Raw genomic sequence first — 26,344 nt, 5'->3', positions numbered from 1 at the left:
TCTTATTCTTCAATCAGTGATGAATAGTAAGATGTTCTGGCTTTGCGGAGGGCTTTCTTATAAAGCAGCAAACTATTTCTCCAGGCTAAATGATGATCCTCTAAATTTGTGACACGCCATTTCCTCTCCAGCTTAGGGTTCTACTTCCCATGATGACGAATGCTTCTTCTTCACTCCTTTGCTCTCTGTTCTGGTAGATGGCCGCCCCTCCCTCAGCCTGCATCTGCCTGAGTTTCTGTTCTCTTAGCATAAAGAAATAAGGATTATTCAGAGGTCCTACTGTCCTACTTGGACTACACAGTTCATCAACTCTGTTTGTTTTTAAATGTATATTTAACTGAATCAAAGAAAGAGATGCTTTAAAAGTAAAACTGTTCTAGTTTCAGTCAGGACTCTGAGAGGACAACTGGGCACGTTGTTTAGGGATTTCTGTCTGGGCTTTTTGTTTTAAAGCAATAAAATACAAAACTACAGCTCTGTGCAGTGGTAGCAGATGTTAACTAAAAACGTCCTGCGTAGGTTACAATGATCAGACAGAAAATGCACAGCTGCTCATTTTTGCTCAGCTCAGTCTAATGCACAGTTTTCAAACAGACGCTGTTTCTTTCAGTCGAGGGAGGAACATGTTCATGGTGCGTACACAGGCAGACTGAGGCCATGAAGTAACCTTTACAGTGATTAAAAACAACAATCGAGTGATTCTCGATTGTTGTTTGCAGAAATCTACAGTGAGCTGGAAGTTTAACCAAATAATGCCCATTACTTTCTTCTTCTTCTTATACTTTGTGGGTTCTTGTGAACTTCATGGACTGAAAGACATGAAGATGTGTTTACCAGAAAAACAGCTGATAGACACACAGCTGATAGACATGTGTCAGTGGGACATTTAAACTTTAGTGGCCCCCACGTGTCTCAGAATGCACCGAGAGCCGGCCTTATCGTCCTGCAGGCGCTGGGTGCAGCGATTAGTCGGTTATCTCCCATCCTGCACTGGAGGCTCAGCCCTGAGCTTAGACAGGAAGGAAGGCCGGCGCAGTGACTGTGGCTCCGAGCCACATGGTAGAATAATGCTACAGATAGTTCTGGGCCCACCGAGCCATTCTGCATGATGGAAAAACACACAGGATCCCACAGACATGACCAGCATATCAAACACATACCAATGAAAGAGGGAGCGGGGGCTCCAGAGAGGGAGACGGGAGCAAGTCTTTACCAGGGATCTCTCCTCTGATCTTCTAAACCCTCTACATAAGGCCACGGGCTGGTCTTTTCCTGCATCCTTCCCTATACTGGACGTCAGTCTGCAGCATTACAAAAGCAGCTCTTGTATCACTTGCCTGGATAAGCATGTCAGGCTGCAGTTTTTGCATCATAGTTGTTATTTTAGACATCAAAGTTATCAGGAAGTACATGGATGACTGCTTAGAAGTCCTGCAAAACAAATCTAATGAGGGGCTTCAGGATGAGCTGACTTAAATCAGTCAACAAAACAAACAAACAAACGAAAAAATGCAGGTCATCTGGTGCACACAACATCCTGGCCACAGCCATACAAGCACCCAGCCTCCACCCTCACTGACGCCAGGATTCATCCTCCCTCATCGTCTCCATAGCGATCTGACCCCACGTGCTGATTGGCGATTAACTAGTTTGATAGCTCTCACTTTCACATCAGGTAGATCAGAGAACAAAACCTAATCGTTTACAGGCGGTTCAGAAAGCAGCTTACTGGCCCGTGTCCTCTCTGGCTTTCAGTACAATGAAACTACACCTGTCAGGAACGCGCCCTCTTCTCACTGCATCACTGAGCTCTGTCCTCGTGTTAAATCAACAAACGTCTTCTTGCCCTGCGTCACAACTTTCTGCTAAAATTCCACATGTAGTCGATCATGGTGGGGACACGCTGGGATTCCTGCCTGGAAAAAGTCAGACTGATGCTGTGTACACAGTAGGATGGTGAGAAAGGCGGCACAGAAACACTATTCAGGATCATGCTGCAGGACTGGACCCCTCCCAATCATTTAGACGCAGGTACTTTTCCTTTTTAGGCAACAACTCCTCATGACCTCCTGAAGGAAGACTCATAAAGGTGTGAGCCCAGTTTTTTAGGGCACCAGCATCTTCTTCAGTGTGTCTGAAGCTGTCGTTGGAGTAACGAGCCGTCTCTATGTCTTTTGACGCCTGTGTACAGTTCCTGCTCTCACTTTAGCTTTTCTTTTCTTTGCCATTGTCTGTCGTGACGTCGGGGCACAGACGGGTACAGAAACTGCTGAAACTGACAGAACGGAGCCAGCTGCAATCTGTTCATCCTCCTTTAGGCAGACCAGATGTATGACTTCCATCGCTTTATTCTGTAACCACTTGGGATACCACACACAAACAGATCCAATGTTAATATTCATCCAGCTTCCTTCTCCATCACCCGTCCTGTTCTGAGAAGCTATTTGGGAGCAAAGAAGAGGGTTCACAAATAAACAAGACTTGTAAACAACCAGCTTGAAAGCATCATTAACTGGCTCTCACTCATAAGTATATTTCCTAATTTCTTGATGAGATGAAATGATGCAAACCTCAGAACAATCTGACTGACTGGTGTTAAATCGCTGAACTAACACCCAGTTTTACGTTGTCACTCCATTTTATGGGATTACAGATTACAGAGCCGTCATTAGCACCACGCTCCAGGTTCCTCTACTTTATCTTCCACCCACACTGCTAATACAGCCATGCTATGATTGGTGACTCGCCTGGTGCCTGAAGGCAGGGATGCAAAGTAGACAAAGCACTTAACTACTATATACAGTGAATATATATGTGCACAGGTGAGTGTGGCTTATCATCTAAAGTGCTTTCAGCAGTCAGACTAGGAAGATATAAATGCCAGCGAAGAAATAAATTGCTGTTGTGGATTTCTTCATTGCAGATATGATAATCATTTATTTTCAGTGTCATCCAGGATCTGTCGAAACTTCTTGGTTTATCTTTTAAGCAAACATCTCCCAAATGTGTGCACGGCATTAAATTAATTAAAGTTAGGACGATAAGCAGCTCAGACTCAGACGGGCATGCCGGCAAATCGCTCAAAGGATATTTTAAAGATATTTTCCCTTATGTGTTATTCCTTCATTTTCAAGCTAAAAACACAGTTCTAGTCTAAGATTTGACCAAACGAGCCGGATAAGGCTCGATGACGTGCAGTGTCATGTAAAAAAGGTCAAAGACTTCCCTGAAACTCTCATTTCTCCATCCTGCCTGCCTCAGCAATGAAACTCCACCTGCACTAACCACTGATAGAAAAGGGAGAACAGTCTAATGTGTGTACAACACGGACACACGGGGGTTTCCTTCTGTGATGCTGGATTCTATCTGCTGCCTGAAGTCGGGGTTTGTGGTGGGGGAAGCCCTGTAACCAGTTACCACTGAGTCTGGTGACCACTTTAAATAGAACACATGTGTCTGGACACTTGATAATTTAATTCACAGAAAATGTAATCATAACACTCACACAGTGCTCACTGTAGATTTCTGCAAAGAGAACAGATATACACAACATAGTTATAATAAAGATATGAATGATACATGAAATAATAGCTGCCTAATTCATAATCAGCATTGAAAAGCTTGGAAATGAAGTAAAAGCAGCAGTGCTTAATCATAATAGTGCATAATCTTAATCATTATCAGTCTGATCTCAAGCACAACCGCGGAATGCATTTCCTCTTTCCTTCCAGTAAGCATGCAGCTTTCCATATCTGTGGCTGTTATGTACATGAACATACCTGGCAGCTAATGGCGATCGGAACTAAGTCGATCTTTTTTTGACACGTTAGAAACAAATACAAGCAAGAAACACAAAAACAAACCTGGAATATCAGTATGCGCATTTATTTTAGGACCATTGAATGCACATATAGCACACCGGGGCGGTTATGTAGAGCCCGAAATATATCTGTGCAACATTCTTCGCTGACCTACTTTTATTAGCAATAACTATTCAGTAATAATAACTGACACATTTAAATAGAAACCTGGTTTTGCTCTCTCATCCATGCGGTGAAATAAAGACATAAATAAAGACATAAAATCCTTCCCAGCTTCTCTTAGAAATAACAGAGTGTCAGGTGCGGCTCCATCGCTCGCTGCAGGTTTTCTGGGAGGTGGGGGGGGCGGAGCGTAACGAGGAGATCTCCCTCCTCTTTAAAAAAATAAAAAGTGAGGCGCGCACAGGCTGTCCGTTCGCACTGGCAGAGAAATTATGATTCCGAGAAGAGCTGCTCCTGCGCTTCAGCAATTAAGACAACACTTCCACTGCGACTGATTCCACCAGAAATCTCCGAGCCTCGCTGAGTGCGGTCCCCGTCAACTATCTCCTACTCCGTAGCCTCCCTCGCTCTCTCCTGCCTTCTTCTTCTGCGCTGGATCTTTCGTGCCAGAAAATGTGCGTGGAGAGCGATGGATGCGAGATTGAAGGCTGCAGCAGCTCGGATGAGGTGCGCACGCTGTCGGGCAGCATGAGTCCCGGACTGAAATCCAACCCGGACCTTCACCCCTGCAGACCGGGGCAGAAATTCCGCGCCGCGCTGCTGAAATGCCGCTCACCGGCCGCCGCCGCCGGGATCCTCAGTTTTGGGAACGTCCTCAATTACATGGATAGATACACCGTAGCCGGTAAGACAGCTGCCTACTCTGTTTCGTTGAAATCACAGCATGTTTTTATCATTTATCTGACAGAAAGTAGAGCGCCGGTCTGTATTTCTCTGAAGTGATTGTGCGCTAATTGTCCGTGGGCTGCTCCACTCTCGCGGAGCGACCAGCCTTACCTTAGCGGAGACGGGCGGAACAATGGGCATGCCCGAGCGCAGTGGGCTATCTGTTAAGACCACAGTGCTGTGTTTCATTGCTATAGATTGGTCCCTGCCAGCGGTGATTAAATCAAACACGCCTTCTCTGTCACTCAACAAAGACTTGACCTAAACGGCTTTTCTCCCTCCTCGCGGTCTCTAGATTATTGAGGATCGATCAATTAAGGCGATCGGCTTTCCGTCCACGGGCCGAGCCCGCCCCAACAGGCTTACGCACCGAGCGCGACGTCGCTGATGTGTCAGAGCCATTTAACAGTGCCTGGGAGACAAGCAGGGAAGAGAGTGAGTGTGTGTCACTGCGAAGCATCGCTGGTTCTTGGAGAGATTTAGTCCAGCAGCTAATAGCCCGGGTCCAGCTCGAGGTGTGAGGCCGTGATGAGGCCATGTGCTGCTAATCCTGTTAGTCTGCGTGTCCGCAGCTCCTCACTGCTCTGAGCGGAGATCCAGAGCGCGTTTCATTAAAACGCAGCGCAGATGGAAATTAAGGCCGTAGTGATGTGAAACTGATAAGGAGCTTGATAAACTGTTTGGCATATTAGACGTTAAAACAAAACGAGATATTTTAACTATGTTTTGTTAAAGCTTCTAAATAAAAGAAGTAATGATTCTGTATTTACTTTAAAGCTCGGTTTGAGTGTTACATCAGACCAGGTCAACATTTCTCCTCATGCCTGCTTTATCATCATAAAGCTGAATCTTTATAGCGTGCTGCTCGCTCAGGTGGCGGCACTGAATGGGTTAAATATAATGCTGCAGCACGAGAATAGAGGGAAGTGTGCTGAATGGGAGAGAAGGCTCTTCTGTGCGTAGAAGGCTTTTCCTGGTTAAAGGGCAGCTTTCTATTGCTGCTGACTACTTGATATGGTCACACTTTAACCGTCCACCTGAAAATATTTGGGACACTTAACTTTTTTTTAACCCTATCATATCTAAAGCAGCTGGCAGCCCCTGGCACAGAGAAGGAGGGGCCAATTCAAACAGGACAGTGTGTATTCAGTCATCATCCCCAAGGCTTTAGGGCCAGTCTGTCAACTGTAGAGCCACAGAGCCTTGGGCGCCTGGCCGATCATCAAGACAGGATGGTTTTAGCCGCACAGCCTACAGCCACACCAAGAATGTATTGATGCACAGTGGCATATCTAATCTTAGCATCTTGGAGCACAAGCCAGTAAGAGCACAAAGAGCTCAAGAAGCCACATCCTCATCCCCTGTCATGGGTGACTCAGCACCCCCCTCTTACAAGATGAACCTCCTTATGTTTTGTTCAGAGGAAACCTTTTAATAAGGCGCTCCGGAGCGGTCCTATCTGTCTCTGTCATTTCCATCATGATCCCATGTCGGATATTGACAGTTTTCACATGCAGAGTCGGGGAAGAAAATCCTCTGCAAAGCCGAGGATCTCAGAGCGCTTGCTGTGCAAGTGGAGGAGTGAGTGGAGAGGGATGAGGAGAAAGTGGTAATAGGGAGGAAAGGGAATGATAGTGCTAGGGAGGGGTGGTGGATGCAGCATCTTTGGCTAACTCATGCTGGAGAGAGGCTGTGTTTAGAGCATGTGGGGGGGCGGGGGTGGGGTCCTTTCCCATCGTTTGCCACCTGAATGCTGCCGGACAGTTTTGCATTATGCGTGGGCAACATGTGAGTCAGACCCTCACACAGAATAAGGACCATGTGGCCCGACTGATACAGCATCAGCTAATCTGCCATTTTGCTCCTCTGTCTCTCTGCTGGAGTGTGAGCGATGCTGCAGTAGCAAAAGGAGGTGGAAGCAGCGCATCTGTTGGCAGCACAGCACATGGGGGGGATTACATAGAGCTCTGTGATGTATCTAATAATTATCACTGGAGATGCCTGTTATTGGTAACGTTTATTCGATTTTATCTTACTAAAATAAAGTGTCAGCTCCGCTAGAGCAGGGCGATATGGCCAAAAATATTTATCACGATATATATTTGAAAATTTGCGATAACGATATAACCGACGATATAATTGATGCGAGACAAAATACAACTCCACAACATTACTAGCGCAAAAAGACAACCTTCCATTTATTTTCACTTAAGAAGCTGGTTTTTATGTACATTAAAGCTTTATAAAAATGTAACAGTGCAAATGCAAATTCCTTGCTGAAAGTTTAACCAAAAGGCATTTCCAGTAGAAATGGGCTGACATATCCTGAGCATAACCATGTATAATATCCACTGAAGTTAAAAAGAGGTGCTTTGCAATATTAAACTGCAGTGTGCAGTACGCATTTTTCGGACCATAAGGTGCACGGGATTATAAGGCACATTAAGCGAAACAAAGCAGTCAGATAAATCAAACTTTATTAAACTCATTCTTCTTGCTTCCTCCACTTCTGTACCATTGATTCATTAATGTTGAATTCTCTGGCAGCGGCTCTATTCCCATGTTGTTGCAGTATATTAATGACTAACCTCGTATTGTGGATGGATTATCTCAGTTGTTCTCCTGACTGAAGTTTGGTCCGTTTACAGCATCCTGCCATGCGATTGCATTTGTCTCTAACTATCAGGAACCTTCACGTTAACTTTTATAAGTGGAAAAGTGTTAGTGTTCGTCCTCCAGCTTCACTGTTTATGTTATGCTAACATAGCTGTGTCGCTAGCGATCACGTAGCACATAATTATATACCAGCTAGCCCAACTTCAGTAACCCTACAAACGTCACTGCTGTTTAGTTTCCTGTCTTCATTTATGTTGGAAGTGATAGCAGAGCTGTACGTTTGAATTTTTTCAGAAATCTCTCAGTCAGAACATGCTATATCATGCTTAGGTAACTAGCGAAACTAGCGAGCTAACTTCCGCTAGCTTCCTGCTAACTTCTAACTCCGTTAAATGTAATAACTTTTGTTTTCATGGATGCCTGGAAGTTAAACTTTATAGTTACACCTGGTAAAGCAGCAATGCTGATCGTTTTATTAAAGATGAAAGAATTTAGACAGTTTTTAACTCTCAGTGATGCTGCAGTGTCGTTTGACCTGAAGCATACGGAGTTTAGGACCCAGATTACTCCCAGATTTAAGAGCATCTTAGTCCGACAAATACGACAATAACGACGGCCGCTTGCATGTTCTGCAAAAAAATGTGCTTTGTTGTGTATCTGACGAACAAACACCAAACCAGTTCCACATCACGGAAGTTGCACCATTTTTACAAACCAATTCTGGTTCATCTGTTTCACTCAACAATCGGCCATGTGCGTATGAAAACAAAGGCACTGCGCATGCGCGTTTTACTCCCATTCTATCGCGATATTTCATTTTCCTATCGTTGCCTAACATTATACCGGTATTACCGTGAACGGTATAATATGGCCCAGCCCTAAGCTCCGCGAGCAAGTCCTTCTTTCCCATCATCCATCGGCTTCTTCTCCCTCCCTCTGTCTGCTTCTCTCCTGCTTCTTTTCCTCTTTCAAATCCCTTCAGTAGCAGGTACCCAAAGCTCATCCCAGCTCCCAGATCTTAGTGTCAATTAAGCAAGCACGAGCGCACTCTCACAGAGGAGCACACACACACACACACACACACACACACACACACTGAATGAGAGCAGAGAGTTGTAGAGGGAGGGGCTGCTCGCTGCAGAGGCAGCGGCGTGCAGGCAGCACTGAGCCAGAGCGATGCCGTCCCCCCGACCATCATCAAAAGGTCTTTGTACCAACACTGCTGTAGCGTGCGTTTGTGTGGATCACTAAAGCATTGTCACAGACACACAGGGTGACCGTTCGAGACACCGGGCGCTATTCTGATGTGCAACAATGATGGGAAAATTGCAGGCGGCACAGCAGCAGTGTCAGAGACGCTTTCTGTTAATCACTCGTGTACGAGATCGAACCACACACACACATAAACTCTGGGTTTGACTTATCCAAGATGATTGTAAGAACCACAGACGCAGAGAGACGTCAGCGTGTCTGTTCTTTTACACGAGGTTCTGGGTTTGATAGATTTAGTGCCAATATGTTTTACACAACACTTGAATGTTTAATGCCACCGCTTTGTGAGGAGGAACAGCTTGAGAACAAAGCAATTATATGAGACTCGAGCTGCTGCGTGTCGAAAGATCTCAGTGTGGGGCTGGAGTAACTGGAGAAGTGTCATACTGTCTGACTTAAATGACAGATTTCTGTGCTGCGACTGATTTTACACTAAATGTTCTGTAATGTGAGCAACCTATCCATGAACCCTTCAGCTTTTCCATCCTTTTAAGTGCTCTTGAAATGCTTTTTCAGCATTTTCAGCGTTGTAATGTGGTGCGTTTGGCTAAGGATCATCAAAGCGCTGCTAACAGTTCAGATTTCTCCAATTTCCACATTTCTGTATTGTGGAATAGGCAAACGTACAGAGATCTGGTTTTTGTCAGACACACTTACGGGCCAAGATCCAAGTGCAAACAGACCCCGAGGAGAGCACGATTAAGTTTCAGTGGGTGCTGAACAGAAGAAGGGTGTGAATGACAGCCTCAGGCTCTGTGCAGCGAGTCGGGCTTTCAGGCCGATGGTTCAGACCCGACCCGATGCGCTTCCTCACAAGCCTGCTGTTGTTTCCACGACTGGCTGTGATGCAGACCGGGAAGAAACTGGGAGTGACTGGGACATTCAGTGGTGTCCTGAGGAGGCCGATCCCTCACTTCTCACAGCATCTCAGAATACCACTGTGGAGGAAAACGAGTCCCGACGATACAAGATTGGAGTGGAGGCCGGTGCAGCTGGATGAGTTACGAGGCTCTGGCTGGGTCACTGGTAGTCTGGCCTTTGGAGGCAGTCATATAACCCCCAGCCACTTATATTCCATTTGCTTTTTAGAGCACATAAGAGCTTTGAGATTTACACAGCTACTCTATTTAATTGAATTTAATTTGAGGTGGCTTTGAAACCTTAAATCCTGGTGTTGGTCCCTGTGTAGTCCCTCAGCAGACAGTCCGAGCTCCTCGACAGCTTATCATAAAGACGGGATTAGGAGTTTTTTTTTTACTAAGAATATGAGGATATGTGAGGCAGACATGCAGCACTTTAAGTTATTTGCTTGCTAATTATTTAAGCTCTGATTTGTGTTATCTGTAGCAAGCCCCCCGTGTGCACGCAAAGGCACAGTTTGCACAGTAAAGACCACAACTTAATCTGTGCAGGACAGAAGTGTCGCAGAGCCACAGATTAAGATTCAAGTCAAGCTGTCATTTCAAGACTTCAAATCAGGGTTGCATCCCATTGGACAAGTGCGAGATCTGAGCCCGGAAACCTTTGGCATTTTGCATTTAGACACAGATGACCCTTTGGTAATAATCCTCTTAAGGCCGTCTCTTTGTTAGACAGTAAAAAAGACGGAGCGATCTATCCAGTCTGACTGGCCAGGCAGATTAATTCCTGTTAGCTTTGTCCAGCCCTCCTTATTAACACCGTCCACACGGGCCCGAGGCAGCACTCTGCATTCACCACTTCACTTTAAGCAGCGACAGGAAGAATGTTTCTATTTTCAACGACCTAAACTGCTCTTTCTGCTGAAAATGCAAGAAAGAGCTCCACTTCCAGTTTTACAGAGTCTGGAAAAGAAGGGAAGTGAACACAGTGTAGGTGTCTGTGTGTGTTAGAGAGATGTGAGAAAAAATTAATATTCTTAATATCAAAGTAGATAATGATGCAACCGTGCGCATTGTCGCTGTGACGTCTTTTTAAGCCTGTAGTAGAAACATGACACAGCAGATGTTCTCAGCAGCATGAAGCGCTGCAGCAGAAAATGTCAGGATAAGGAAGCATCGCCTCACTGTGCAGTTTGTGAGCCACGTCTCAGTTTAGCTGTCGGTTGTCTCGCCCTGCACCCTGCACTCATCTCCCTATTTTCACCCTCTGTTGTTTTATAGCATCGCATTAAAGGTCGCCCAACAATAGCAGAAGCATTAAAGAGATGGAACGGCCTCTAGTAATTTACTTTATAGGGTTGCCGCATCTTTCTCGCCACGCTTTTTCCATCTGATCTTGAGCTGTTTCGAATTAGACAGAGCTGCACTGTAACAATTCGAATCTCTTTGAAACGAGGCTTCGTCATTTCTGCACATTTTTGACTGTAAGTCAAACTCCACCACAAAACCTGGACATAGTTTATTTCACTGTTGACAGCAAAATATTGATACTGTTCTACAGATGTTCAAGTAGGCGTCTTTAACAGCTACATGACTTCCTATACCGAGTGGACTTTTCCAGACTGGTTTCCCACAGATATCCCACTAATCTTTTTTTTTGCGTCTATATCCTAGCGTGCCATTCCCTGTGCTGTGAGAAAACAGTCTGTGTGTTCTTTAGGCTCCGATTTAGCCGACGTCTGTAATAGTAACCGATGGAATTAGACAGAACTTCCTCCTCGGCCTGTGGAGGCCCTTTCATGTGGCTATTCCAGATTTTACCATCAAGTAGACAAACTTCCACCCCGTGACCCCCTGAACCCACTATTTCATGGTCTCTTTTGGGTAACTCTTTCACACCTCCTCTCCATAAAGCTGTTATTTTGGCATTAGCCCGACTCGACACCCTGCATCTGTCATCACAGCTATGAGGTCATTATGGATGTTGCATTCTGGAGAGGATATTTTTATGCAGTGTTGCCTATGTAGCAGAACCAGGGTTTAGAAATTGTGAGGGAGGTGGCATGAGGAAACGATACTGCATATGGTGAAAGGGACGGTGAATGTTGGCGCTCTAGAAACAACTGGAGGTTTTTTTCCTCCATGCTAGAGCACTAACAGGACGGCTGTATAGACAAATAAAAGTAGTAAATTAAGCAAAAACTAAATTAACCAGTTTTCAGTTTATTAACAGGTTACTTGCTACCTGAATGTTATAGCTCTTACCAGCCTAGCATGCTAGAGAGCATTAATAGCTTCATATAGCTAATTAGCGGTAGCAATGTGTGCAGAGGGCTAATTAGCATATCCTTACACATTTTGCTAACAGGATTTCTAAACTGATATTTTTTTAACCTGTATTTGCACCAATGCTTTTTACAGCAGCACAGAAGGTGCACCTAATTAAAAAATATAATATACACTAAGTTAATGATGTATTTCAACACAAAGCTTGGCTAACAAACTAGTAGCTTCATCACCATAGATAAGCCGCAGCTAGCTAGCTTCAATATTGCATTGTGCCTCTTTTTGTAATGTAATGTAAAGCACATGTAGCTGCTGTGGTGTCACCCATTTGTTTGTAAAGTTACATTTCGAAGCCTTGAGAGTTTTCACCATCAATGGACAGGAAAATATCCAAGTGAGAGCCAGTGAATATATCCTGAATAATTCTCTTTTATGAAATTTAGAATCAGCAAAATTTACAGAAATGGTCTGAATGTTTATTCAGTCTGACCTAAAATGACTGTGAACCATAAACTCATCAGCAAAGTGTTTACTCTGGTTAAGTCCCAGGGTCCTTTTCCCATACGTTTATATCACTGGAAATGTTTTTGCAACCACATTTATCGTGCACGATGGCTGTGAAAATGAATGCAGTTTTATTCCACTTTCACATTTTGTCTGCAATAACTATAGTGGTTGTAGCATGTTGAATTTTTGTTTTTCTGCCTTTTGGCCTTTATTATACAGTGAAAAGCAGAAAGAACAGAGCAAAGTGGGAAGAAGGTGGGGAGAACAGGGTGCAGGAAATGGTGTGGGGTCAAGCTGTCGCAGCTCTTATAACGGGCTTAGTTTAGTTGGTACGACTGCAGACCAACGTAATCACTGACCGGAGGAACCCTTGTGTCCGATTGACTGCGAGTGTCACAAAGACGGAAACTGACCAATCTTTAACTTCGGCGTGACTTAGACTTGCTGAGATTGTAATTTTTCTAATAAAGGTGCCGCTTAACGTCACAACTGGAAAACAATTGCTGATCGCTAATTTGAGAAACGTTTATTAATGACGGTCTGGACTAACTCTGCTGCCACGAGTTCAACGCGTACAATGTTTTTAATAGGATCAACAATCTGGGGGACGATTTTACATACAGTTCATTTTTATCTCGACTTATCTTTAAACTTACAGTAGTTTGATGAGTCCACTGGTGAAAGCCAACAGTGCTTGCTGAAGTCTTCATGTAACCTCTGACATGTGAATCCAAGCTGTAGCCTGATGATTGCTGACCTCCCCTTTGTGTTTGTGGACACAGGGACCAAGAGGAGGTGGTTTCTTTGGTGTAAAGGGTTTGCTTTACGATTACAGCCCTGAGATAAACACATCATCTGCTACGTTCAGGGTTGTTTAGGAGGGAAAGAAAAAAATAAGACACCATGAGCAGAAATGTGAGTTTTCTCCCAGTTTGTGTTGCACTGTTTCCCAGCACTGAACCTCAGAGTTTAGATTGTGCCCCTCCTTTCCTGTGTCATTATCTGAGGAGATAGGAGTGTTTACCTGATGAAATGCTGAAATTTGTCTTCGTGCGCAGATGGACGGATTACAGGAAGGAGGGAGGAAAGATATGAGATGGGTTGCGTACTTATTTGAGATGCTGTCAGAAAACAGTTCGTCCCTGTATGAATTGCTTTCCTCACCCCGTGCATTCCCCGTCTCGGGAATAGCAGGCTTACGGTCGAGCTGCTGAAATTCAAATGTTTAATACATAAAAATACAAAAAAACACACAGAACCAATGTTTTTTTTGAAAGTTCGTCAGATGACCGACCTTTTCACCGCTAGCTTCACGTTTCCCTTTCCTTCAGAAATAACAGCACGAAGGGAGAGAAGCACAGCAGCACAAACCAAGCAAAGTGTTTGTGTTGTGAAGGTCATATTCAACCGTTCCCCTGGGATCGGTGCTTTGGCTGAGGCCGGCGAAACATGCAGTGAAGGAATGGAAATAGAAGTCATCGCAGTCCGTTTGGTGTCACTGGAAAATGACGCTCACAGATGATGGGCATTGATCAACAGAACAAAAGGAATCTGTTAGAAGTGATGAAACTGCGCCGTGACACGCCGACATTGGACTTTCTCTCACACATTAACATGTTGCTGTTCAGACGACTGGAGTCTAATATTGACCTGCTCGCTGTGAAAGCAGACCTACAGTAATATTAGCTCGTAGCTCCTGGAAGCTCCCACAGCTGCTACGACTTTGACTGTTTATTTAGCAGCACATTTAAAAAAGGCTTCTTTCATGAACATGAGACTAAATGGTAAAAGCATTATGCAGTTTTTAGCACGTCGTGTGTGTGTGTGTGTTGCCTCACATGTTTTTTGTTTTGTGGATGTGTGTCATGTGTCAGGCCTGGATGAGATTGCAGCAGATTTTTCATTACTGCGTTTATGGGGGGAACTGTTCTGGAATAAGGGTGCTCACCTCTGTCAAAGTTTGAGATGTTTCCGTTGATTCCCGGGGTCAGAGGTGGGCTCGCTAACAGCGCCGAGTGTTTCTTTTCTACATTAGGATCAAGTTCCTTTGAGTTTTGAGCTCCAAGACAACAAAACATACGCGCACATGCAGATATTAACGTGAACATCGGGCCATCGTCACGTTGTTTCCTATTCGGCTCTGAAAGCTTCTGAGGACACTGGGTGACGAGACAATGACAGGTTTAGATGTTTGACTCTGGAGTGGTTGGTTACAGCTCGCTGGCCTGGTTGGAGTACGACAGCATCCTTTTGTTCTCTGGGTAAATGTTTAGCGGTCCACTTATAAATACATCACACCTCTTAAAAATGTTGAATTCGTGTATTTCTGTCTTGCTAAGAGCAGGTCGTTGTGACATAAATGCAGTGGAGCTTTCTTTTAAACAAGAAGGTTTAGTTTTGAAAAGGCTGTTCCAGGAGCTTGTTAATGAAAGTAGCTGCACTGCAAAGCTTTACGTGCATATTTCTTAGTATAGTTTATTGACAGGTAACTGTGCATGGCCCGAGGCTGCTGTGCGGTAGGTATGTGGGCTGTTCTTTAACGAAACAGGCCTGGTATGTGGATGTAGTTTGAAAAGGAACGGGTTCCTTGAGGTGTTTTCCCACGCCGAGAAGAATTCAGACTCACCTTGTGTTTGACAAATTAGGCAGAAAGTTCAGCTTTGTCATATTCTTAATTTACTGACATGAATATTGTCAAAATACAGTCCACTGGAAACCAGCAAGCAAGATTCAAAGACATGTTTGGGTTTCTGTCAGGGTGTGAAACAGCAGAGGACATAATGAAAGATGGATGCCACGTTCTCAGCTAAACTGGGACGAGTTGATGAGTTGCTGTGTGACACTGGTAGGATTGGTTTGGAGTGGTGGGTGCAGAGAGGCAGAGAGGTCGCCTCGACCGAGTCGCAGTAAAAAGGCTGTTGTGTGTCTGATTGGTTTTCCCTCTGGGAGTTAATGAGATGTTGGGAATTCAGCCGGAGGCGCTGTAGCATCACTGAGAGTGCAGCACGTTACCGTAAAGCACATTCTCATTGAAGTGGGCGAGAGTGGCACACCTGTTAGCTTTAGCCCAAATGGAGCAGTTATCTGACTGATGTTGGGCAGAAACTCCAAAGCTTCCTGTTTCATCAGTCATACTGAACCTCAGCTGAGCGGCCGTGAAACTAAACTGCATGTCGTAGATATGATGCATCTGAGCGAGAAACCTGAGATCCATTTAGTCGTCATTACTGCTGATGAGAGGTTTCTACTGAAATAAGAGTCTGTACTTTGGATTTATTCCTCTCACTTTCAGGGCAGCGTACTCATTTTCAACACAAATGTGATCTTTTGTTAAATCACCGCTCACTTTAAATTGATTGATTTATTACAGATTTTTACCAGCCTGCTAAAAAATCATGACAGCCTTTTTGTTTCTGAATTAAATCCCAAATGGTGCTTTGAGTGTCACACATATGGGATCAGCTGTGCCGGGCTGGCCCTTAATTCTCCATTTTGTGAAGCTGAGCGCTGTGATCACTGAGAGAAGATAGCCACGCTGCGCTGATCTGATGCTAAATGGAGCTGAAAATACAAAATTTAGCCAGTTTTCTTCTCTTCTAGCTGTAGGTCACTTTGGAGTGGACCCACTGCTTAAGAAATAAAAGCAGCCAGCCCACAGTCATCTGATTGTTATGCGCCAGCGCTCGCTCTGGGGTTAAACAAAGGGAGAGTCAGAATAAGCAGATGACTCAAATGACTCTCTTCTTCTGTTCTTTAAGTATTGATATCAGGATCATTTTAGAGGTTGTGTTTCATGTTCCAGTAATTAAAAACGCTTTGTGTAAAAGGACGTCATGAAGTAAGCCTCTGCAACAAAGACAGACAGAGACCAGAAGAGTAAAAATGAAATCTCATTAAAAACACTGCACAACGATTTTAATCCAAACTCCTCGCTGTTATGTAAAGCAGTGGGGTTACTGACAGGACACATGTGCTTATGCACACGCTGAGGCTCACAGATGTGCAGGCTAATGCTAAAAGAACAATGCACCTTTGGGTGTTTTGCTACTGTTTCATAAAGTGCATTCACATAACCACACATTTGCATAACAGAGTAAACCCAGCAGGTAAAAGGGGCGTGTGCTGTTTGGGATTCACTTCTTTAGTTGTTGAAGGAATGGCAAAGCTTTGTCGATATGATGTCAGCAGCCTGACATGCGGTATGTAGCGCTGCTTGGTGAATATTAGCTTTTCCTGCTTCTAAACCTGCTGGCATTATTGTATAAATTCTTGTAAAGGGGATTTGCTTGTTCCACTTCTGTGTGTGAATATTGAAGACAGCTTCCGATTTTGCTGTGTAGACACATGGAAAGTTGGAGGCAAGGACATCAGACCCAAACATGAACTCAGGACCATGATTAAGGGAAGATGGAGGGTTGCAAAGCTGCTTGCAGACCCACATCTTGCTTGAAGTACTGGTATACTCAGGACCTTCGTGGGGTTCTCTATAAATTCAGCCTCCAGATGTTTCCTGTGCATCTCACTGCTTTTGCTGTCAAATCCAACACAGTCTGGGCTCTATTAATGATCTCAGGCCAGCGTTGCTCCTCAAATATCCACATAGATCCCTGTTCAAGGCTCAGTTTCTGCCCAGTATTCCTGAGAGAGCGCTGGTGCAGCTCATGGAGGTCCCCCGGCAGTCTTACAGTCTCATTTAATCTCAAATACCTCTGCTTCGCTTCACTGCATCTCTTCCCAATACAACAAATGCATCATCTCATACAAACAAGTGGTCTGGCCTCTGGATGTATTATTGATGAGCTATATGTTTATCCTGCTTCCCTGATGCTTCGCTGTGCGTCCTCTCCACTGCCATCAAATATTTAGCACGTACCGGCTGGGACTAATGCACCGCAACCCTTCAGCTGAATTCAAGCTTTTGATTAGTGACGGAAAATTTGGAGGAAAAAAATCTTTATTAATCAAAGTGGTAAAGCTGGCGAGCCTGCAGGAGTTTAATTTGATTTCCCCCAGTTTGGCCCCAGTTTGGCTGGCACAGAGTGAAAGCTGTCTCGGATGTGACAGTGGAAGGAGGTCTGTTCATCTTTGTGCAAACATTCATCATTAAAAAATTATATGTTTGATTTTCGTGATGCGTGTATGACAAGGATTCAGAGGTTATCGTGCTGTGAGGGGAAAATGATGTGAATTATGGCAGCTCTTACAGTGTACAATGGTAGCATCAGCTGCGTTATCTCCTTCACTTATGAAAAGATAAAGTGTAGAATCATTTCATGACGATCAGCTGCTAGCGTGGCAGGAAACGTCGACACTCTTTGACGTTTCCTTCTTTGTCTCAGTGAACGATTAGGTTGCGTACGCTGTCTTTGTGAACACACTGCATCCACAGAGCCATTTCATTATGCACAGTGTGCATTAATTGCATTTAGTGTACATGTAGCTGTGTTCTGTATTGGACTTTTGCTGGTGCACTGCCACAACCAGTAATCAGTGGAATAGAAATGAGCAGCAGGATGTAAATTTCACTGCCATCATCACATTGGTGGTGTAAACACTGCTCCATACAGACACTGCTCATCAAAATCCGACTTTCTCGCACAGCGTGCAGCACATGTGACTTTGGTTTACATTTCGTGCTCGACTTGCTGCCGCGGGAAGCGCGAGTGTGTAGCGTGCACTCGCACACTCTCTGTCGATTTTATTGGGGAATCCTCTGAAGCTTCCCGTGCAGCTCTATAGACGGTTTCCCAGACATCTGCATCACGTTTCCTCTCTGTGTGGCAGGCAAAGGAAGTGGAATGGAAAAACTGCTCCTCCGCCCAGTGCGGCCACATGGCGAGGGAGGAGAGCAGTCGGTCAGGAGCCCGCCGGCCACAGTCGGGCATATTTGTGGTCAGCTTTCTCCTCTGCAGCAGTCTGAGCCGCTCTGCATCTTGGCCTACCTCTGCGCTCTGCTGCTGTCTCCCAGGCTGTTTCTTCTGAGTCTCTCTGTCTCACACGCTCAAATCCAACATTTGGTTACAAGAGGAGCCAGAAAACAGACATTTTGTCCTCACTCGTCGCTGTTCTCCTTCCCAGACTATTTATACTGATGGGGGGGGGTGACACATGAAAAGGAATCACCCTCTTTGCAGGAACGCAGTAGAAGGATGGGCCACATCAGCAGAGCGGTTCACACGCCGGCCACAGTCAACGACTTCCATCCACTGGCTCCTTCTCACTCAGGCTTACTCACAGTGAAACCAGGGGAAAGGGGAACACACACATTTATAATAAACAAAGGAAACATATGCTTTACCAACCAACCCAGTCCTGACTGATCTGATGTAGCCGCCATCTTTCTCTGCTCCTTATAACTCTGAGTTTCCCTCTCTGCTGTTAAATTGGACTCTCGGCCTAGTTTCTCTGACCATAAATAGAAGCAGGAGGGCTGCAGGTCTACAACTCTCTGTAGGGTATGAAGTAAATTTGTGTATGGCTGTGCTGGGTGTGGTGTGTGTCGGTGTGGGTGTGTGCTTCACTTAAGGTGTATTTGTGAGTGTGTGGTGGTCCCAGCGGAGAGGTGCTGGCAGTCTGCGTCACTGCACAAGAGCTGGCTGGCTTTGCAAAAACAACATGCCGTATACTCATTTAAACACTCGTTATTGGCGCTGCGGGCTCGCCTCCGCTTTAAAAAACAAACTGATGCATTATCAATATGTTCTCTTGGATTCGTGATGATTTGTGATGATTTGTGATGCTTATTTTCCTCGACGTAGAAATTCTGGTCCTTCCTGTACGCTAACGATCTTCTGGTGTCCTTAAAAAGACTGGAAGAAAACTTCTTTTCACATCGGAGCGATCATTCACCATTCATGGCTTTGAATGCCCCATTTGTGGAACGTTAACGTTCTACCAATTTGAGTCATTTCTTCTCGAGCTGAAAAAAGTGTCCATAAAGGCAGACTTTATGAGTGTCAGCCGCACACTGTAGCCGACTCTGTGTCAGCTTTAACTGCGCCGTGCAGCCAAATACAGTTCAGCATCAAAAACAGACTCATAAATGTGGTTCTGGATTATCATGAAACAGGTCAGACTTTCTGCTTTCTGTTTGATACACTTTCTGTTTTCGTTTAAAGCTGAACAAAGCACACTTAAAGGAGTGTGCAGTATAGAAGGAAGGGAGTGTCTTGCCTGGTAGCCGTGAATGTGCATTGCTGCGTAAGTGCTGTTACCTTAAATGATGGACGCCTGGAATGCCCACATTCCTCGGATGTTTCTCCTTCAGTCTTCAGACGCCGATCAGCGCCTCTGTAGGGGTTCATCTGCAAGACACTGGCAACGGCAGCAGCGATGTCATAAGAAATACGTCGTTACATAAGGATGAAGATGCAACGAGGATCAGTTTTGCAAGAAAAAGAAAAAGTAGGTTGGACACTGGAAGCCAAGTTCCTTTGAGGTATCTTGACCTTTATCTCGTTGAGCCGCCGTACAGCATTGCCATGGCAACTAAACTGGGTGCTGCCAGCTCGGGCGAGGGTTGTAATTCCTCAGCATCAGCCCCATCCCCGAGTGCCTCGGTGTTTTAGTCTGCACAAGCAGAGCTCGCACAGCAAAGACTCACGGTTGAGTAAGAAATACTAAGACCGATAAAGATGAAATGTTTCGGGAGTGCAGAAAAGGACAGAGTTTGATTGGCTCCGTGGAAGAGAGGAGATACCCGCTGCACAAACACAGCTTAGCAGTTCATTACACAGCTCATTACACAGCTCATTGCACTTGCATCTCACACTCTTGCTTTAATCTGACTTCCACCTTGTATCTGAATGCAGGATGCTGAGTGTATCAAATGAACTTCTCAGGCTTTTCATACGTTTTGAATGCGGAGCTCGACTTTATGACACATTCTCAGCTCTGTTAATCTGAAATAGCTTTTAGCTAACTCTACCTTCATTAATTGTGTGGCAATTGTGTGGTAAGTGTAGACGGGTGTGGCTCTGACTATCGCAGTCTCTGTCCAGGAGGGACGCTCCACCATCTGCTGTAGGAATCCCCCTCCCAGCAGGCTTTGTGTATATGTGTGAGTGTGTGTGTGTGTGCACATCTTTGGGGCTAATTACAGTGCAGCTGCAGTTGTACAGTACACTGTTGAACAATTTTGTCGCTGTTTGACAGGCTTGGCAGGAGGCAGATTTGACCCATCTGCTGAGGGCATGTAAGACAACACAGTGTTTTTGTTTCTGCTTTTATTTTAGTTTGAATTTGGGGAATAATGAGAATTTGTCTCAACTGTTGGTTTCACTGAAACCAGGTGATAAGCAGCATATCAGCAGCTTGAAGTCAGGTGATTATGAAAGAGAAAGAATTTAAAAAGCTGTGTGTGTGTGTGTGTGTCTGTGTGTGTGTGTGTGTGTGTGTGTGTCTGTGTGTGTGTGTGTGTGTGTCTGTGTGTGTGTGTGTGTCTGTGTGTGTGTGTGTGTGTGTGTGTGTGTCTGTGTGTGTGTGTGTGTGAGTGTGCTAACAGGAATGCTTCCTGCAGTGTGAGAGTGCACGCAGGTGGTTTGACTCAGCTGAGAGGAATCTGATGTTTGCTTGCAGTCACGGTCCACCTGCACCTGCGTCGCACCACCTTTGCAACCTGCGCTCTTTCTTTGTTGACAAACAGAGTCCGTGGCGGCGCAGAGGATAGCCACAGAATCAGCTACGTCCATGTGCTGTTTTTGCCTGCTTGGCTCGATCGTACTCATTATCCTCCAGAGTGAAGCGAGAGGCGGCTGGATATTATAAAGCGGCCGTTTCTGAGCGTTACAAAAGCCCGTACAGAGGTCAGGCTCTGCTAGGTGATACTGGGCTCACACGCGGGCAGCACACAGATCAGAGGGAGCCAGCTTCTTAAAATGTGAGTCATGCTGCTGTTGCATTTTCATGAGCCGTGTTGCAATCCCCAGGACCGGCCCGCCAGCCTCACAGAGTCAGCCAGCACCACCAAGCACATCACGTTTCGTCTGGACTGCAGAGATGTTCTTTTATTCTCGGTTAGAAATGACGACTTTAAAGCTGTTGTTCTCAGGACGAGCAGAATAGGGCTGAACGATTATGGAAAATAATCTAATTGCGATTTTTTGCCCCAATATTGCGATTGCGATGCGATATGCGATCTTTGTCTTCTGTATTATTAAACAAAGACAAGCAATACATCTTATAGTATGGCCAATACTATATTACATTAATTTTAAACTGTTCTTTCCTGGAAGACAGACCTCTGTTATGATGACATGAGGTGATGCATGAATTGATGACTGACATTTTTATTTAACTTCTTCAATCACAACAGTATATTTGAACATACACAATAGTTTATTTTTAGCTTACAAACATCTGAGCATAAAGTGCTGACAAGGAACCCTGGTGTAAACATTAAAATGAAAGTCAGTACAATGTGCAGATTGCAGAAATATACATAAACAAAATCAGTGGCTTTACCACACTCAGTTTTTCGACATCTGTGAACTACTAGACAGTCATTCAATTAAAAAATAATATTAAATAAATAAAACTAATAAATAAAAAATACACACATCTTACTGATCTCTGCAGTCAGTAACATTACACATAAAGTGCAAACATAATTGCAATTGTATAAACACACACACAAACACGCCTTTAAAGTTTAAAGGCGTGAAATTGGACGGTCTAGTTCTGATTAGCGTCACCGCTGTCTCGGTGGAGTTTAATAAACTCGGCCGTCTGCTTCTTGCTATCTAAAATATAACCAGACACTGGCGTAAATTCTCGACTGTCTCATACTTCTGTTTAATAAGTTTTCTGTTTGACGTTTAGTCAGCTGTGTGAAAACCAAGGAGGAACCCACCCGGGGGATTAATAAAGTTTTATTTTATCTAATCTAATAACTTTAATCTCAGCCAAACCGATTTACTCACGAACAAACAAAACACTGAAAAAAGCCCAACAATAACATTTTTAGGTTGTCTAAGTGACTTATATATTACGTTTAACCCGAGCAGCGAAACTCCGCGGTGATCTGAAAATGATGTGCCGGGAGTTGTGCCGTTCTCGGCCGCATCAGTAACCCTCGAGCTCCCGGCTAGCTGTCGAGCTGGTGGGTAGCAGACGCCTCTGAAAACGTCGAAGCACTTTTGCAAATATGGGATATCTTGATAAACCGAGCAGATATTTGATGTTTACACAGCTACTTTCTCGCCTGAAAATATGTTAAAAGTTTATTTTGTGACCCAGAAAGATTAGTATGAGTAATTTTAAAACTTAGTAGCGGCCGCCATTGCTGGAAACTGGAGTTTGGCTGGGCCGCGCTATGAATTCTGGGATATGGTAGTAATTTGGACAGCCTTCGGCGCGTCGCTGTGACGTAATCGGTCTACAAATGCGGCCTCAGGAGGATGCAGCCCATGAATTTGGACATGTCCAGAGTATAATCGCAGCCTTTGCGGTTAGAAAATTGCACTTGATCATGTCGCGATATTATCGCAAATGCGATATATCGTTCAGCCCTAGAGCAGAATCATTTGTGCTTTCTTGTTTACCAGTGCTTAAAATTACACAGTAGACATAAAGGCATTTCTTTTAATCTAATTTATCACCATCTGACCTTCTTCATCTTGATCCTTTGATGTTTACGATGTGTTTAAAACTTTATGGGATTTCTTCTATGTCGGGCACAGAGCACCAACAAGTCAGACAACTGTGATGAGCAGGTATTCAGCTGTGCGCGTGCATTCCTTGTCCCGTGATTGGCCAAAAAGCAGATGCCTTTCACCTTATTAAGGCATCGGTGCGACGTACAGTATGCTGATGACTCTTGGGTTACAGTAATGGGATTGAAAGAACTTCAGAGAACTTGTGGTTTCTCACAGTGGAATCATGTTATTGCCGTACGCACAGCGACTCACGTTTGCATCGTGTGGCAAAACCAGAATCAGCTGCAGTCATTGTGTCGGAGCTGTGCGCTGTACGAGCCAGTGACAAGTTAACGCTGGAGAGTGTGTTTGTGTGTTTGCAAGCGATTGTGTTATTTAACACCAGATATTGCTCATATATAGCACCCTGTGGGACAGTGTTTGAGCCGAAGGTTAGCACTGTGTGGCAGCCAAACGAGCGTTATCAGTCTCATTCTGTTGCTCTTCGAGGAAGCGAGGTGAATGACGACCTCTAACTACGATCTAAGCATCGTGTCCAAGCCACAAAAGGCTTTTGTAAATCCAGAATGGACTTGTCTGTGAGTCGGAGCTCAGCGTTTCAGGACCTGTGATTAGGGCTCTTATTGTACCTCCAAACCACATTCATGTTTTTCTTTTGCAGGTGTTGTGCTCGACATTCAGCGGAATTACGACGTGTCAGACAGCAGAATCGGCTTGCTGCAAACAGGTAAGCATCCTTTAATCTCATAATTACACGCGTGAAAAGAGTTCTCTCTCTCTGCGGCGACTGTGATTACTGTGTAACTCTGATCTTATTTAAAACAAATGGTCCAACCAAAGGCAGAGGCTCTTACTCCAATCTGTCACTCGAGCTCAGCCTCTGACAGCGGCAGTGTCAGCCTCCCTTTTCTCTTCTCACACATGAGCAGCAAACCGGATTATTGACAGCACATTTACAGCAGTAAAGCTGCGTATTATGGAGGTAATTTACATAATCAACCCACTAATGGTTTTGTTCCTCTGCGTCTCTGTGCATCATCTGTGTGGGCAAGACAATCCAAGGAAATAGAATATCAGAAGGGCACACCTCCTGGAGTTTGTGATGGTTCAAAGTTACTGAAGCTGTTTACATTTTTCCACAGCAACACTGTATGACAAGCTGTGGCAGCAGCAAAGCAGCAGGCCAATAAAAAAGGGAATACAGTCAGGAGCCAGGCAGGCTTCTCCCCTGAGAGCACCCACAGAGTGTGACTCCTGCTCAGGGCAGGGCTTCCTGCTCCACACAGAGACTCACTGAATTCACCTTTTACAGAGAGATACTTTGCAAAGCCCTCTTATTGGAGGACAGGACCCCGTCTTGTCTCTGTGTGCTCTCAGACCCATTCAGACACCAACAGACTAACAAAGTGCCTTTGAGCTCAAGCAGACAGGACTGAGTGTGAGGGGCGGTAGAAAACAGCCCAGTGTTTTTAGGGTCGCGGTACGTGAAGGACAAAAATATCTCGAAGGAAAAAGAAATCTGTGTGACTCTTTTAGAGCTTTTTTAAGCTCAGCACATCACTTTACGATCTCATTTCAACCCAAACTGAGCCTCGTTTTTATTTTCTGTCAGCAAGTTTCTCCACATTATGTATTTGATCGTTTGTGTCTCGATGCTTGTTCTTCGGGTATTTTTCTCTACATATTTATTACTGTCAGAATCAGGAAGCCTTAGAAACATACGAGGGGAAGAACCGGACATTTTTTCGATCAGCAGGATTTCGTCCCATTTGAAAAACTGCATGTTTGTATGAACGCTTAACAAGAAACAGGAAACTGTGAAGGGCTTTGACTCTTAACTCTGCTTGTATTGGCTCACTGTGTGGATTATGCACACAGCCACACTGGCACAAACTCACACACACTTAAATAAACAGAGTATGCAAGTCTTCTAGTTGCATGCACAACTGATTTGCCCGCTGCACCGTCTTCAGTCTTTGAGAGGAACCCAGTCGGGCGCATGGCGAGGCTTCTGCGTGTTTGCTTTGTACGGTCATGGTTCTGACTCCGCTCGGCCCTTGATCCCCAAGGAACCTGTTTCTGACACGGACCTGGGGAATGGCGGGTGTCTGCGTGCAGACAAGGAGCCTAGGTGTGAAGAAGAGGCTTGGAGGATACGACATAATCGGGATGCTAGAAGGGAGGATCTTTACCTCAGCAGATACACATCACTAGCTCCATCCGTCTGCAGTGGGGTTGCATTTTGACATCACAGGTTCATGACATCCATCTTCCACACAACCTCATGGAGTCAGTGGTTTAAGGTCCCCGGTTACTTTTCAGACATGAAGGTGACTTTACTATACAAATAAAGTTATTCTGATTATCGTGTTCATGGAAAGGAGAGCACGTCTGAAAGGAGTGTCAGTGTGTCTGTGTGTGTTTTATGGTTTGTCCCTTCCAGCGTCCCCCACCACCAGCCTCCTTCTCCGAGGGAACAGTTCCCACCTCTGTGAGCACCTGCAGGCCTGCTCTGTCCGCTCTCCTTCCTGCAGGCTTCGGTGCACCTGGGAATGCAAACTGCCAGTGTAGGTGTTTTATAGGAAGTGGGTGTATGCTCAGGCTTTCTCTCGCTCTGTGCTGCCAGGTCACCCTCAAACATTACAAAACATAACAGCGACCACACACTGCAGGGTCCAAGGCACACAATAGCACTGAGTCAGAATCACTTTTTGAATTTGAGAAACGACTCTTTGTTTTGGCTCTTAATAAGAACTACTGGAAGGGAAAATTCCCCATATCCAGACGGTCTTTTGGCTTTAGGAAACACTAGGCTGAGCACTAGAGGAGGCTTTTAAACCTGCTGCTGTGTTTCATGGTGTTACAACAACTTAACTCTTACCCCGCCCTACCCTCTACTACACGGGTGTCCAACTGCAGGCCTCGAGGGCCGGTGTCCTGCAGGTTTTAGACGTGTCCTTGATCCAACACAGCTGATTTAAATGGCTAAACGACCTCCTCAACGTGTCTTGAAGTTCTCCAGAGGCCTGGTAATGAACTAATCATTTGATTCAGGTGTGCTGACCCAGGGTGAGATCTAAAACCTGCAGGACACCGGCCCTCGAGGCCTGCAGTTGGACACCCCTGCTCTACTAGGACTAACCCACGAAGCCCTTTTGTGAACCGAGTGCTTTCGGTCCAGTTATTTTGTTCTGCTTATAGAACAAAATAACTGGTTGTGGATCAGAGGTTAAATGAGGAGGGTCTCCACTGGAAGAGCCTGGAAGCCATTGTAACGGTCGTCTACCTGCATCTTTATTGACATGTGCTGAGCTGTCAAAGCTCACGATGAAGCCTGCAGGGGAGGTCGTCTGTATCCTTTGGCAACATTAGTGCTTTCAAAATAACATAAGGTGACACGAGGTATGTGCTCATTTCTGTCATGCACGTGAGTGTGCAC

At 45.0% G+C, this 26,344-nt stretch overlaps 1 protein-coding gene across 2 annotated transcripts in view; it reads left to right on the top strand.

The window, feature by feature from the left end:
* Positions 1 to 4,129: 4,129 nt before the first annotated feature.
* spns2 (SPNS lysolipid transporter 2, sphingosine-1-phosphate) overlaps positions 4,130 to 26,344 on the top strand; it is a 58,895-nt gene continuing 36,680 nt past the window's right edge. For both annotated transcript variants that reach the window (XM_085469375.1, XM_085469376.1), the window contains exons 1-2: positions 4,130 to 4,668; positions 23,567 to 23,632. In XM_085469375.1, the coding sequence (XP_085325501.1) occupies positions 4,437 to 4,668; positions 23,567 to 23,632 (298 nt within the window). In that variant the 5' untranslated portion in view covers positions 4,130 to 4,436. The remainder of the gene's footprint in view (positions 4,669 to 23,566; positions 23,633 to 26,344) is intronic.

Source organism: Copadichromis virginalis, linkage group LG10 (assembly GCF_057382275.1).
Source record: "Copadichromis virginalis isolate Kocher_CV1m ecotype Utaka linkage group LG10, C_Virginalis_male_GT1.1, whole genome shotgun sequence".
NCBI lineage: Eukaryota > Metazoa > Chordata > Actinopteri > Cichliformes > Cichlidae > Copadichromis > Copadichromis virginalis.
The sequence above is the reverse complement of the archived record's forward strand: the minus strand, read 5'-3'. Positions and strand labels throughout refer to the sequence as shown.